The sequence below is a fragment of the Punica granatum genome, chromosome 4 (genome assembly GCF_007655135.1).
Source record: "Punica granatum isolate Tunisia-2019 chromosome 4, ASM765513v2, whole genome shotgun sequence".
NCBI classification, from domain to species: domain Eukaryota; kingdom Viridiplantae; phylum Streptophyta; class Magnoliopsida; order Myrtales; family Lythraceae; genus Punica; species Punica granatum.
In genome coordinates, this window is record NC_045130.1 from 1,905,867 (window position 1) to 1,919,582 (window position 13,716).

Genomic DNA, 13,716 nt, shown 5'->3' on the forward strand with positions numbered 1-13,716 from the left:
TTTACAAAACAAAGCACCTCACTTCGGATGTCATGCTTTCAGGAGCTTCCGCTTCAGAACCGTTCTTTTATTTCAGTTTGCAAACTATATTGGATCAGATTCCTAACGCGGAAACTCGCATTACAAAAAGTTGATACGATCACATCCATAAAGGAAAGAAGTTGAGAGGTGTTTTGATAGGATGACTTGTATTTTTATTTATTTTTTAAAAAAAGATAAGAGGGGTTTTGGCAACTGTTTCTTCCCTTCCAAGTGCAATGATAATGGATAATACAAAAAGTTGATTTGATGACTTTCAGAGGAATGAACTATCTTAAAGATATCCAACATATTTTAGAGACCGTTCCATTTTCTTTACAATTATATTGGCTTAAGTTTTTGTGCTAAGTACATACATCACCAGAAAATTGATCCATTACTCGCTGAGGAAAGGAACCATTCCTTAAAGATCGATTTTGGTGGAGATGTCTTCTCCAATTAATTGATCACTAGCTAGAGACGACACCGTTGCAAGTTAGCCGTAGGAAAACCCAATTTTGCCACCTCCAGATATAACATCTTCCGAGTTCAAATCTATATGTATATAGCTTTCTCTTCAGCAGCACAACGAGACATACAAATTTATCTCGTATTCTGTACTTGGCTCGACCATAAATAGCTTACAAAGAACTGTTCAATCAGTCTCAGGTTGTTCGAGCATGATCTAATCTGATCTGTGTCCTCAAAATGTTGGAGAAAACTCAAGAAGCTAACAATGATGGGGCATTTCTTCCATAAACTTCTGATATGGGATTCAGATATAGCAGAGGTTCTGCTTCATCAGAAGAAGAATCAATTACTGCAACTAACAATGAATGGTCTGGCAAAGTCGATAAACTCAGAGGTCCTGATTCCAAACTTCAGATCAACCTCCCCACCACCAAGCCAGAAGAAGTCCGGATAGAGCTTCACAATTGCTTCATCTAAAATCACCTGACACAACCAAAAAATCACAAAATAAGTTTAAAATGGGTAATTCATTACCATCACAGTCGACTGACTCTGGTATGTTTCAAGCGTTCAGCTACTTGGTAAATGGCTTAATGGATAGCCCATGACTACACTTGTTCACAATTTCCCAACTACTTGGGGAACTAATATCCAGCAGAACTGGATCCAAGTCGAGCAACTGCATTCTTAACTTCCAACCGATTTCTGAGAAGTGGCAGAAAGGGCAATCATTAAAGGGGGCCACAATTACGTCGCAAAAAAACTTTTCCTGTGCCCTAAAAGTGCAATTCTAAAGACTGAAACAAAAGCTGTGAGTTGTGATGGTCCATGATGTTTGAATCCTTGGACCACCAAACAGCTGGCGGAGAAGTGGCAGGGACTCCAGGAATGAACTAGAGAGGGACAATCAAAGCATCAAGCATGAGGAACATCATGTCCTTTCTCCAACAGCATCATAAGGGAAGCTCGACACATTTTTATATGGCATAGACAAGATGCAAGCATAAAGGTAGTGATAATGACTATTATCTGTAGGATGCAGGACAGGATACTAAACTGGCAATATCTCGGAACTATCTTAGACAAACATGTCATGTGCAGGTGCCGTGAGAAAGAAGATACCAGATACATATAAAGGTGATCACTATTGAGAATATCTGAAACCAGCTTAGTTTTAATAGACTCGACGTGAAAATACATAGCAAAGAGCATTTATGAGCAACGACACAGGAGGAGAAAGAAGGCAAAGCTTTAGATGCAACACATACTCTACTAGCATAAAAGTAGAGAATTGTCGGAAATTCTATTCAATTCCAGAAAAGGAGCAGATCCTGAAGTAGAAAGGCCACACATGGTAAAGAGTAAAAAGTAGCAGAGACAGAGAATTTACGGGAATCTCAGTCTTCATTCCTATGCATGTCACTGCATTGTGCTCAAAACCAGTTAACATTTGCGAAGTCTCCTCAGGAGCAAGCCTCACTGCAATCAAGGAATAGGAACAGCTCAAAAGGTAATCCAGAAACTGAAGTCACTGGCATGAGTGTTCTTTGAGTGTATTTGCCAAACTTCCAAGAAATAATTTATTTGATGAACAAAAATAGTTGAATACATTGTGAAATATATGATAACGTTAAGATGGTTCTTAGGTCTTGCCATCTTTATGATAAAACACATAAAATAATTTTCTTATGTAGTTGGATTGACTCCAATTGTGAAATGTTGTCCAGAAACAAGATATTAGAATTTGTGTCCAGCACGTAAACATCAATGTTTTAGTTGCAGGACATGTTGTTTGAAAGAAACCTTCCTAGAAAGTTGCTGCACCTTTCTTTTTCAGCACACGGCAGGCTAAGAAAAAGATAACGACGCAATGCCCTTAGTTCTCTCAGCAAGACAGAGCTTTCAGTAGATTTGGCCTAGCCAGTTGAATACATCAAAAAGCATTCTTGGACTCTACACCCATCTATCGCCCACTCTTATTTAAGCACTGCATAAAGTTTGTCTCAAATTATACAAAGAAGACAGTTTCGTCTGCGACAAGATTGGCTCTGAAGTATGAAATGATTGTGTCTGATTGTTTAGGCACTGGGCATATAGTGGACTGGCAAAAATAAGGCATGTGTTACATCCAATGGAACACAATTTATTATGTTCCTGATATGAATAACCAATAAGCCGGCAGAGACATTATTATTTCCACAACAGGTTTTACTCCTTTGGATGTTAACATTAAGATATACTAAACGAACACCACCTAGTGACTCTTTTAACTGAAGGAACATTATTTAACTGAAGGAACATCATTTAACTGAAGGGGCTTCATGCGAGCATTCAGTAAAAACAATCCTCGAAAAAGAATTCAATTCAAACTGTAAAGGAGTACTCATATGTTCAGAGTGAACAACTTACTATTGAACTTCTTTTTGGGAACCTTGCCGCCGTTCAGCAAGTATAGATAGTTCTTCAGTGATTCGGCATTAAGTCGAGCAGTGTACTGCGAAAAATAAGCAGTTTACATGAGACAGAATAGACAGCTTCAGCTGTCAAGCTGAGATATGTCCCAAAGGAGGTACCTGAACAACGACAACATAGTACTTCGAATTGTTACGATCACTACAATCAGTTATATTAGCTGGGGCTTGTGTATTGACCTGTCATATGCCGGAAAAAAAAATGATTAGCTCAAACCAAAGCATGATAAGCTTTGCCTAACACTGAAATGCAGAAGCATAAATAAAAAAGCTCAGTTCGAATGATTGGAACGTGATCAGGAAGATGAGTTCACTCACCATGACGATGCTCTTGCAGAGATGATCGATGGAATGCGCCCCGAGCAAGTCGCGGCGTTCTTCAAAAGTCCGGTCGTAGTAATCGCCCGGCACTCTCTTGAAGCAGAAGTCTCTGACGCCGCTGCTCTTGAGAATAGCGGAGAGCCGAGCTTCCGTTTCAGAGACTTCAGCTGTCGCGCCGCAGTTCGCGGCGGGAGGGGATGAGACGGACAGCGAGGAGGAGAGATTGTCGGAGAGGTAAGAGAGCTCGAGGCTCGATGTGCGTTCAAGGATCCGGACTTGAACGCGCTCCAGCTCCGCGAGCGCCTCCATTGCCGTCCGCCTGTCTCGCTCCATCTATCTCCGCTCCGCCGCCGCCGGCGATGACTGTTGAGGAGTGGCCACTGACTGCTACTGCAAGCCTGCAGATGCGTTGTCGTCTGCCGTGGAATAATCGACAATGGGCTCATATTGGGCCGAGATTTATTGGGCCTCTTAATGGGCCGGATTATCTTGGGCCTGAGCTTTGCGTTTGGTAATGGAGCATAATGAAATGGAAATGCCTTCCCATCCTTTCACTCTATTTCCTTATTTTGTATCAATTTTGTAAGCCGAAATGAGCATTTCATTAAATTTAACATTTCTTCTTCTTAAGTGAAGATGAAGACTGAGAGACAGAGAGAGATGGAAAGCGTGAGGTTTTTTACTCTTTTGTCAAGCCGAGTCTTGTCCCCAGTCTTGGGCTGTTTGTCGAGTTGGGCCAATTCTTAAGCTCATTCAGTTGGGCTTAGGCTCAATTCGTGGCCCAACCCATATCACGTTCAATTCCGGCGTACCAACTGACATCAAAAGTCATCGAGTCCGACAGCCTAGGAAGAACAAATACAATCTACATTAGCCGTGGAGCATTCATAAAAGTATCGAAGCACATTACTCGTGTTAAAGATTACGGAGTTCATCTCCTCTCCTAACATGGAAAGTTATGTTTGTTCGAGAATTATTATTATTATTATAGATAGATGAAAACTGGTCTGTACCGACCATATGAGGACACATAATCCTCCTCGTTTTTATAATTTTTCCCAAATTTCATTATATTCAAAAGTTTTTATGAATTTGTATAATTTTTCACTTTTATCCCTCTAACTCTTTCTAACATACGTGATTATGATCTTTATATGTCTTTCTCCACATTTTCCAAATTAATCTTCCTGAATATTAATTTCAAAAACAGAACATGTACTATTTATGTCGTAAAAAACGGTGTTAGAGATTAGAGTAAAATCCAGATTACCTGAAAACCGTTCTAATGCTCAAGGGAAAAATGGATTGCCAAGTTCGGTTTGTGCTTCCAAGAACAGGTTCTATTATCTTTATCAATAATGGATTAACTCCTTTACGACATTGAATGCGGTCATGAGAAATTGGAGCAAAATCTGACACAAAGGTTGATCTTGACCTGTTTAGTAAATGAATCACGGTATAAGGAGGACAAGACATACAATAAATCAACTCTAATCATACAAGAGAAATATCATAAGAAGAGGAACAAAAAACAGAGCCACGACATCCCAAAATTATTCGACAAATTAAAGGAAAATGTCAAAGTAAGCATTAGTGAATCAAAGTCATGAAATCTCAGATTTCCAATTGACCAATCAGCTCCAAGATGGTCTTAGCGGAGGCTTGGAGCCGGTGAGTCTCCTCATCGTCCATGTGCACATTGGTCACGCCCAGCACCCCGCCCCGCCCGAGTTGAGCTGGAAGGCTGAGGAACACGTCCCCACCTTCGATATCGTAGAATCCCCTCGCGAGAACTGAGATTGGGTGGATCCTGCGTTGGTCCCTGAGCAAGGTGCGAGCCAGGCTCGCCACAGAGTAGCCAATTGCCCAGGATGTGTAGCCCTTGAGTCGTATGACCTCGTACGCGCTGTCTATGACCTCCTTGTGGATGTTCTCCAAGGTTTCCTTCTCGTATGCGATCTGCTGCTTCTTAAGGAAGCTCAGGACTGGGACCCCTCCGACGCTGATGCTGGACCATAGCGCCACTGAGCTATCCCCATGCTCCCCGACTATGTAGGCCTTATCAGAATTAATCAATGCAGACAATGATGCTGTTAACAACGTAGGCATACCTACACTTATAATGTAGCATAATTTATGCCTAATTTTCCACTAAAAAAGACCCCCCAAAAACAACATTGGAGACATGAAAAAAAAATGTGGAAAAAAACCCCAAAAAAAAAAAAACAACTTTAGAAATTGGCAGATTTTTTAATTAGATTTGCTCCGGTAGTGCACATACCTGTACATCTTGGGCGTTGACGTCAAGATGGTCAGCGATGAGGAACCTGAACCTGGAGGAGTCAAGGTTCGTGCCCGACCCGATGACCCGGTTGGAGGGGAACCCGGACAGCTTCCATGCGACGTAGGTTAGGATGTCCACCGGGTTGGACACGATGAGGAGGATGGTGTCGGGGCAGTACTTCGCCAGCGGCGGGACGATGGAGCGGAACAGCGCCACGTTACGATTGAGGAGGTTGAGGCGGGTCTCGCCGGGGATCTGGCGGGCACCGGCGGTGACGATGCAGAGGTCGGATCCGGTGGTGACGGCGTAGTCGACGTCGGCGATGATCTTGGTGCGGGGGAGGAAGGCGGCGGCGTGTTGGAGGTCGAGCATCTCGCCGCGGAGCTTGTCGGGCTTGGCGTCGACGAGGACGAGCTCGTCGGCGAGGTCCTGGGTGAGGATGGTCTGGGCGATGGCCATGCCGACGTTGCCGGCGCCGATGACGGAGATCTTGGTGTGGCGCTTGGTGGGGGAGGGCGGGGCAGTGTTGTGGATGGGCCTGAAGAAGGCCCGGGTCAGATCCAGCCCGCCGGGGCCCAGCGACGATGCCGATGCGCTCTGATGCATCTCTCTCAATTAATTCGCTGTGCTAGCTAGTGGTGTTCTTGATTTGATGATATGCTGTGAAAAAGGAACACGAACTGTTCTTATATGTATTACAGAAAGTGAGTGGAAGTCCGCTCCACGAAAGGGGAGAAAGGATGGTGATGGTATTAATTATTATTACCAAAAAAAAAAGAAAAGAAGGAAGATCTTTTGACTAAAAAATGAAAAAAAGTTTTTTCGAGAAAATATTATATGAGTATTACTCAATGCATTTGGTTAAGTAAATTTTATAAAAATACATACAAGTGATAATATGTCCCTCGGTGGCCTCACAAACTCCTATTTATATGTATTTTCATTACTAATTATTCATTTACAGTAAGTGAGTTACATTCATTGAATAATTTTTTTTCTTAATTTTTTTAATCTTTAGTTACCTTTTTCAGCATTACATGAATATATATATATATGTGTGTGTGTCGGATAACATATTATTTTTGCTCAACAAGTGAAAGAAAATTCAATCCACAACAAAAGCCGAGTACAAGAACAAAAACGTCTCGGAACATATTATGCGTTAGATACTTTGGACTTTGTAATTGGCCCAATCAATTTGACTAGGAAGTAATATGCGCAATGTCGTGGGTCGAAAAATTTCTTTTGTCAATATTTTGATTTATGTAGTAACCGATACATGGTATAATTGAAACTAATTATAAAACTATTTATGTGTAAAAATTATGAACTCTCGATTGCTAATAAATGATTCAAATTTTCTAAAAAGTAACTGTAATTAATATGACATATGATATAAAAAGGTAAAAAAGATTTAGAAATAACCGATCCAATCATAAGATCAGATCATTTGACTTGACGTTCAACTAGGTCTCACCGTTGCCTTGTTAGGTCGGAGTAAAAAACGTTAAATAGAAAAAAAAATATTAAAAAAATAAGACACCTAAAATTCCCTAGTTGCAACCCAAAATTTGGGAAAGATTATCTGTATTTTTATGTAATATTTCTAATATAGAATTGATTTTGATTTTTCTAAATAAAAGTTGAAAGAAAGAAATATTTTTTGGAAATAATTTGTAACAATGGAATGATTTGACTTCGTGGATTGGCCGGATTACAATATCTTATTTGAATTAGATTTTAAAACATGAAAAGAAGGGGATAAATTTTTTTAAAAAAAGACATTTTATATTTTTAGGCAAAATTAAAAAGAAAAGAGTGGCGAGTGGGGAAAAGCTCCCCACTCGCCACCATGGTCCATGCCGGGACCTATAATCGCTTCTTTGAATATTGATATTGATGAACAGTCCTTGGGGTAATTTGTGGGGGTTATTAGATTAGTCAACGGTCAAACGTCAGGACGGCTTCGTCTTCTCCAAGTTTCAAACATAGGAATTTAGAATCCACGCATATGCCCTGAGCGACCAAACCACGCGCATATCTTAGCAAAACGAGGTTTCTTGTAGGAAAAATAAGGCAATCACAAATTCCTTGTTTCGGTAATAAATGTAATTTATGAATTTAGTATAATAAAATAAGAATTATAAAAATTAATAAATAATACAAATAGGTTCATCAAGTATTTTTGTTATATCTTTGTCCCTCACATGACTTCTAAAATTAATTAACGGGCACTAAAAAGAATAAAATAAAAATCTAGAAGGCTTGAATGAATATGTAATGTAGCGTATGGCATGTAGGTGGCTTGATGTGCACCTAAAGAAATCGAGACTGTCAAAAACTTAAAAAGCACAGCTGCCCGGACAATTTCTTTCCGCTGCCCCAGTACTATCCCGTGGGCGACATTTGACAAAAACATCTTTCTTCCTCCACCGCCACCGGCCCTTCCATATTTCTTTAGTCCCCCCGTCAAGCATCCTTTATATATATATATTCCCATCTTTATTTTTGTAACAATGAAAATGGAAAATAAAAAAATTACTATAAATTTCACTAATATAGGAATTAATGAGATCGGTTTATATGTGAGCCTACAATTCCGCATATAGAATGACTCGTATTCGTTTTGATTGCAGTTTTTTTTTTATGAGCGATAACTAAAACGGATAATACATCTTGAACGAGTAGTTAAGGTTCCAACGGATATACTTAATAATGCATTTTGAAAGAAAGGCGTGCCCTTGAAACTTATAAGCTCACTATGACCCTTTTTTTTAAATGATGTGGAATTTAAATAGTCTTAATATCCATCAAAAATCAAATCGAATCAAGAATATGTAGATTTGAATTGGATGGAAGATAGATATCACTAACTGAATATCATTTCTTACTTTCTTTTTTAATTCAATAATATATTTGTAAGGCTCTTCTTTACAAAAACCGAACTTTTCTTTGCAATTGACCCTAACCTCTCCTTTTCTGGCATTTCATTCATTTCATCTTATGGGACGGCGGCAAAATGTTCAATAGAATGCCTTTTTTTTTTCTTTTTTTCTTTCTAGATCTAAACTCCACAGGAAAATAATGCAACCCTTTAGAACAGAAAGACCACATGACTCCAAGAAACTTCTCCTGCTTTCCAGCCCCCTGATTTTATTTTCCACCTCTCAACATATTTTTCTTTTACATTTCCAACTTAACTCCTCTTTGCTTTATTGTTCCTCTATGCAAAGAGTGAGTTTCATTCGAGCTTAACGAGTGACCCTTTGAGACCAATCATATGCATGGATTATTATGGACCGAGATTTGTTTGATGCACAATGGATAAAGGTTTTCAAAAACATGGGTGGATATATAAAGTGCCTTGTTGAGTCGGTGGCTCGGTAATTCATTAACTCTAGGTTCCTCACAAGATCCTTTGACGCTGTCTGTGATCGAAAGACGTACGAATGGATCCATGGAAAACACCCCCGTCATACAAAAAACGACTTAGCTAATGCTAATTGATTCAGCATGAAGAAAATCCATACTGCAAAAGTTTTATCCTTTTGCTGGGTCGATTATGTTCGAACCGGATTAATCGAGACCCGTTGAACATCCGAATATCAGAGTGCACACCCAAAAAATTAAGCTAATTGATTCACTGCGAATCTAATGGTCCTCTCTCTCATTTGCATTTTGGGCCGAAATAAAAACATCCCATCTATATTCTCGGCCCACTATTGAGCCCTGAAAGCCCAATTTTCCCAAACCTATAAGGGCGGAGCCCATCCAAGGCCCAATGGGTTCTCCGTCCTCATTGATCAACGCCAAGAGGCAGTAGCCACCAGCTACTAGCTAGCGGTCCGGTCTCCTCTCCGTGAGCTGAAGTGCAGCGCTAGTGAACAAATCATTCTATCTTGTTGCCGAGAAAACAATCGGAAGAGAGATCGATCATGGCAGGTCGATTGAGCACCGTCGCATCGAGGATCATGGGCGGGAACGGCGTCGTTTCCCGCTCCGTCGCCTCCTCTCTCCGCCTCAGATCCGGCATGGGCCTCCCCGTCGGCAAGCACATCGTCCCCGACAAGCCTGTGAGCATTTCTGCAACCTAGCTCATCGATTCTCCTTTTCGGAGTATATATGTACCCGAAATCTATTTCATTTGTTTGTCTACGGTGCTTTTTAGGTGCCGGTGAATGATGAGCTGGTCTGGGACAACGGCACTCCATTCCCGGAACCCTGTATTGACAGGATTGCCGATACCGTCGGCAAGGTCAGGGTTTTTACTTCCTGTCTACAATTCTCTCCACTGCACATGGCGATTGAGTGAAATATAGTCTATATTCCATTTTTCCTGCAGTATGAAGCATTGGCTTGGCTCTGTAGCGGTTTGGGCTTTTTCGCATCGTTGGGGCTTTTGGCCGTGTGGAACGATAAGGCCTCGAAGATACCATTTGTGAGTTATAACAATTTAACTCAATAGTCTTCCAATATATTTTGCTATTAATTGTGAAGGAGGACAGATTTTGTTCCACTGCTACTTCTGGTTATGTATTTTGCTGTTTGTGGCATATGAAATTTGGTGTAAGAGCCATTGATTGCATTAAGGATTGCACGTTTTATGTTATTAAGAAACTTCGCATTGTGGGCTTGAATATGGCTGGGACGAAGACGTGCAGAAAATGAATTCAGTTTCATTTTCATACAAGGAGTAGTGTATGGCGAGCAATACTGTTTGTTACTGATAAATGAATTCAATTTCATATTCATACATGGAGTAGCTGACGTGATAGTGAGGGAGGCCTGCTGCTCTGGATACGAGGACGCTGTTTAGCTTGATAAGATATGTCCCTTGGATTGGTGAAGGTTGACAGTGGGAAAAAAGGTTTAAGCCTGGATATGGTGATAGTTGATGCCACCTTCGTTTTTCTGGAAATAAATTTGCTCTGCCACTTCTCTAGTGGATTATTTTGAAAGCGATGGGGGTTATGAGTATATTTTATTAATGAAATTTCTTGCCATTCTAACTATATTATGAGATGCCTGTCGGTGCAATGGCTTGTCTGATTTTGAGGTCAGCTTTGGATTGCAGTTGTCATTTATAAGCGCTAAACATTAATCAGAATAAGAGATTGTTTTGGACAATATTTGTTGATCGTTGACAGCAGTGGATTGTTGTTGGTAACAACTTATAACTGCTTTCCACACAGAATTCAGGGGTTTTCAGCAAGAGATCAAAAGATCGCTCAATCTTATCCATAAGCTACAGAGAATCTTAAATGCTAATTATTGCTTCCCTCAACTAACATTGAGTTACCATGTGTTGAAGGCCAATTCATTTTGGCCGTTCATATTCTATGAAAGAGTGATCAGCAATTCTGATTCATGTACTGAAACGCTGCTTGCATTTAACTTTTGTAACTTTAAAGTGCGAGGTTGAGAAGATTGTGTCCTCATCTTTGCATATTAATACGTGCTTCAGTTGAGATGTTGTTTTCTCACTCGTGTTCTTTCCTTTTCCAGACACCTAAAGCATACCCATATGACAACTTGCGGGTTGAGCTTGGCGGGGAGCCATAGGTAGATTTTGATGCCATTGATCTCAACCCTCTGTCACTTCATGTGAGAGCTGTCCTGTTCACCTCTTTTCTTTGAAATTGGAACTGTCAAAACTGATGACAATGTTCAAATGTTGCATAGTCGAGACCTTGCAAAATAATTCTGTAATAAAGTTGCACTAGATTTTGTTCACCGATTGTGCTTATTTACTGTATCTGCTGGGAAATGCAGGGACATGCATTGAACATTTATCTATGCTTGTGTTGTTTGTTTATATACCCTGTGAAGCAGATGAAACTCTTCTTCTTATCCTCTAGTCAATATGGATGAATATAATACGTATGAGCTGCTAAAAATCTAATGATAAGATCCAGCTTAAGCAGAGCAGGATATCCATTTGCTCCCCTGTTACTCGTGAACATGAATTTTATAATCAATCCCGGATCCCGATCTATGTCAAATATTCAGAAGTCAATTCGCATGACAGAAAGTCCCAGGTGATTGCTTCTGTTTAACTTTCTACCGTATCATCTTTCGGCATAGTGCAGAGCTTCTATTTTTGGTAGCTTCTTGTAGATTTTGCTTCGCAAAAAGGGGACTTCAATTTTCACTCTCATTTTCATTCAGAAGCTTGAGCTTTGGACACTGTCCAAATGGCTACTGATTATGTAGCATTTTAAATATGCCTTATCCTCTTTGCACATGGAATTATATCCCTACATGATCAGAGTGGGAATTATTTTGCTTGTAGGATAGCCCAATGACAGTTAACCATTGCAGAAAGCTCCGAAGTCCATAATCTTCAAGCCAGCTTGTTCTCGACATTTTGGCCTAACAACTTGCCCTTATGCTTCCCTTTCCCTGTATTTTATTCCGGAACAGATCATCGATCCGCCTTATAAAACCGTCCGCCTGCTTCACTTCACTTCACTGCTCAAACCAATTTCAAAGTTCTTCCAGCAAACGCCTGTTAAGAACCCGAGGGAACTCCTTGTCAACCGATGGCTCCGAAAAGTCTTGCTGCAGCTGCACTCTTGATCGCCCTCAATCTCCTCTTCTTCACCATGGTCAGCTCCATTATGTTCCCTGCTCGCCACCACCAAAGGTCCACCACAAGCACCACCACCCAAAGCAACCGCCCTCCCAGCCCACTTGCCCTAGGGACACCCTCAAGTTGGGTTTCTGCGCCGACTTGTTGAACAGTTTGGTCCATCTCGTCGTGGGGACCCCACCGGTAACACCCTGCTGCAGCCTCATTGAAGGCTTGGCCGATCTTGAGGCTGCAGTCTGCCCCTGCAAAGCCATCAAGGCCAATGCTCTGGGGATCAACCTCAACCTTCCCATCTCACTGAGCTTGTTGCTGAATACTTGCGGGAAAAACGTTCCTTCCGGGTTCCAATGTGCTTAGAGTGTCCTATTGATTCTCATTCCGGATCTCGCACCATTTCTCATTCCTTTCGGTATCTCTATTTTATGTTCTTTGAAGGGCTCTGAGGTTTCAAGCTGTGGTCCTTCTCCGTTGCAACTGTGACGTATCTTCCTATCGAATTTGTGATCGTTCCTGAAATCCATAAGAGATAGATTTCGTCCTTTTGATTAAAAGTGTTGAAATTCGGGTTGTTTGTTGGAATCGCCAAGAGCTTAATCTAAGTGATCTGGGCTACAAGATTATGTGGAAGCCCATATCAAGCATATATTATTAGCCCAAATTTTTTGTAGAAATGAATCCACAAACAAGTCTCATGCTAACAACCGACCTCAATTTAGTACATTTTGGTGTTATTAGATGTTTTACTCGGAATTAATTGCATGATGAGTAATAATACAATCCATCAACTGGACTGTCCATGAACCGTCGAGAGCTGTTAGATCATCATAAGCCTCTTGTTGAATCCAACTCTCTTGAAGAGTTCATGAATAGTCGAGTTCATGGTTCGTAAAGTTTCTACAGCTTTGTTTGGTTTTGGAGTAATCTTTTTATTCTACTTTAACTTCACTCATCTTCAATTCAACAACACAATTATTATTTTTCCATTTTTCTTCAATTATTACATCTTAACTACTATTCAACTCAATTTTTAATAGTAAATTCTCTTAACTATTCATTACTTTTTTTCACAATTCAGCGACACAATCATTATTTTCTCTAAATTATTTATTATTTTTCTCACATTTTTCTATGATTCAATAACACAATTTTTTTTTCTCCCTCCACCTTATTATTATAATCCAATTATATATATATATATATATAGTTAGAATGGAATTGAGTTTAACTCAACTCTATTTCCAAAGAAGGCTTACATTATTAAAAAGTTAGTGATCGAAAGTGGAATGATTGAAGGAGTACTACAAAGTTATGCCGACCTATTTTTACCTACTATATATTATGTGCGTTGACATTGGAAAAATAAAAGAGAAATGAAAAGGTGGGAAAGAAAATGGGGTTCACGTGCGTACTTCGTGAAATGAGATGAGCTGCGATCTACGTACTCATCTGCAAACCCTAACCGCTCCCCGTTTTTAGCAACGTCGTACAATATAATGTCTTTCCGGCAACGTCCCTCTCATGCATCCGTCTGACACAAGATTACAGAGGAGCCACCAAAC

At 40.3% G+C, this 13,716-nt stretch overlaps 3 protein-coding genes and 1 pseudogene across 3 annotated transcripts; 2 read left to right on the top strand and 2 right to left on the bottom strand.

The window, feature by feature from the left end:
• Positions 1-548: 548 nt before the first annotated feature.
• On the bottom strand, positions 549-3,683 carry LOC116202320. Its single transcript, XM_031533843.1, has 5 exons — positions 3,279-3,683; positions 3,063-3,140; positions 2,899-2,983; positions 1,880-1,968; positions 549-972 (listed from the first exon to the last, which is right to left on the bottom strand). Exons 1-5 carry the CDS (start codon positions 3,612-3,614, stop codon positions 832-834), a joined length of 729 nt encoding a protein of 242 aa, XP_031389703.1. The 5' UTR covers positions 3,615-3,683; the 3' UTR covers positions 549-831.
• A 1,011-nt stretch (positions 3,684-4,694) lies between these two features.
• LOC116206111 (L-lactate dehydrogenase B) lies at positions 4,695-6,264 on the bottom strand. Its single transcript, XM_031538882.1, has 2 exons — positions 5,563-6,264; positions 4,695-5,339 (listed from the first exon to the last, which is right to left on the bottom strand). Exons 1-2 carry the CDS (start codon positions 6,169-6,171, stop codon positions 4,896-4,898), a joined length of 1,053 nt encoding a protein of 350 aa, XP_031394742.1. The 5' UTR covers positions 6,172-6,264; the 3' UTR covers positions 4,695-4,895.
• A 3,123-nt stretch (positions 6,265-9,387) lies between these two features.
• Positions 9,388-11,382, top strand: LOC116203982 (NADH dehydrogenase [ubiquinone] 1 beta subcomplex subunit 8, mitochondrial). The gene is made up of 4 exons (XM_031535982.1): positions 9,388-9,638; positions 9,734-9,820; positions 9,908-10,003; positions 11,071-11,382. The coding sequence occupies exons 1-4, from the start codon at positions 9,501-9,503 to the stop codon at positions 11,125-11,127; spliced, it is 378 nt and encodes a 125-aa protein (XP_031391842.1). The 5' UTR covers positions 9,388-9,500; the 3' UTR covers positions 11,128-11,382.
• A 581-nt stretch (positions 11,383-11,963) lies between these two features.
• On the top strand, positions 11,964-12,708 carry LOC116203980 (annotated as a pseudogene).
• Positions 12,709-13,716: the final 1,008 nt, after the last annotated feature.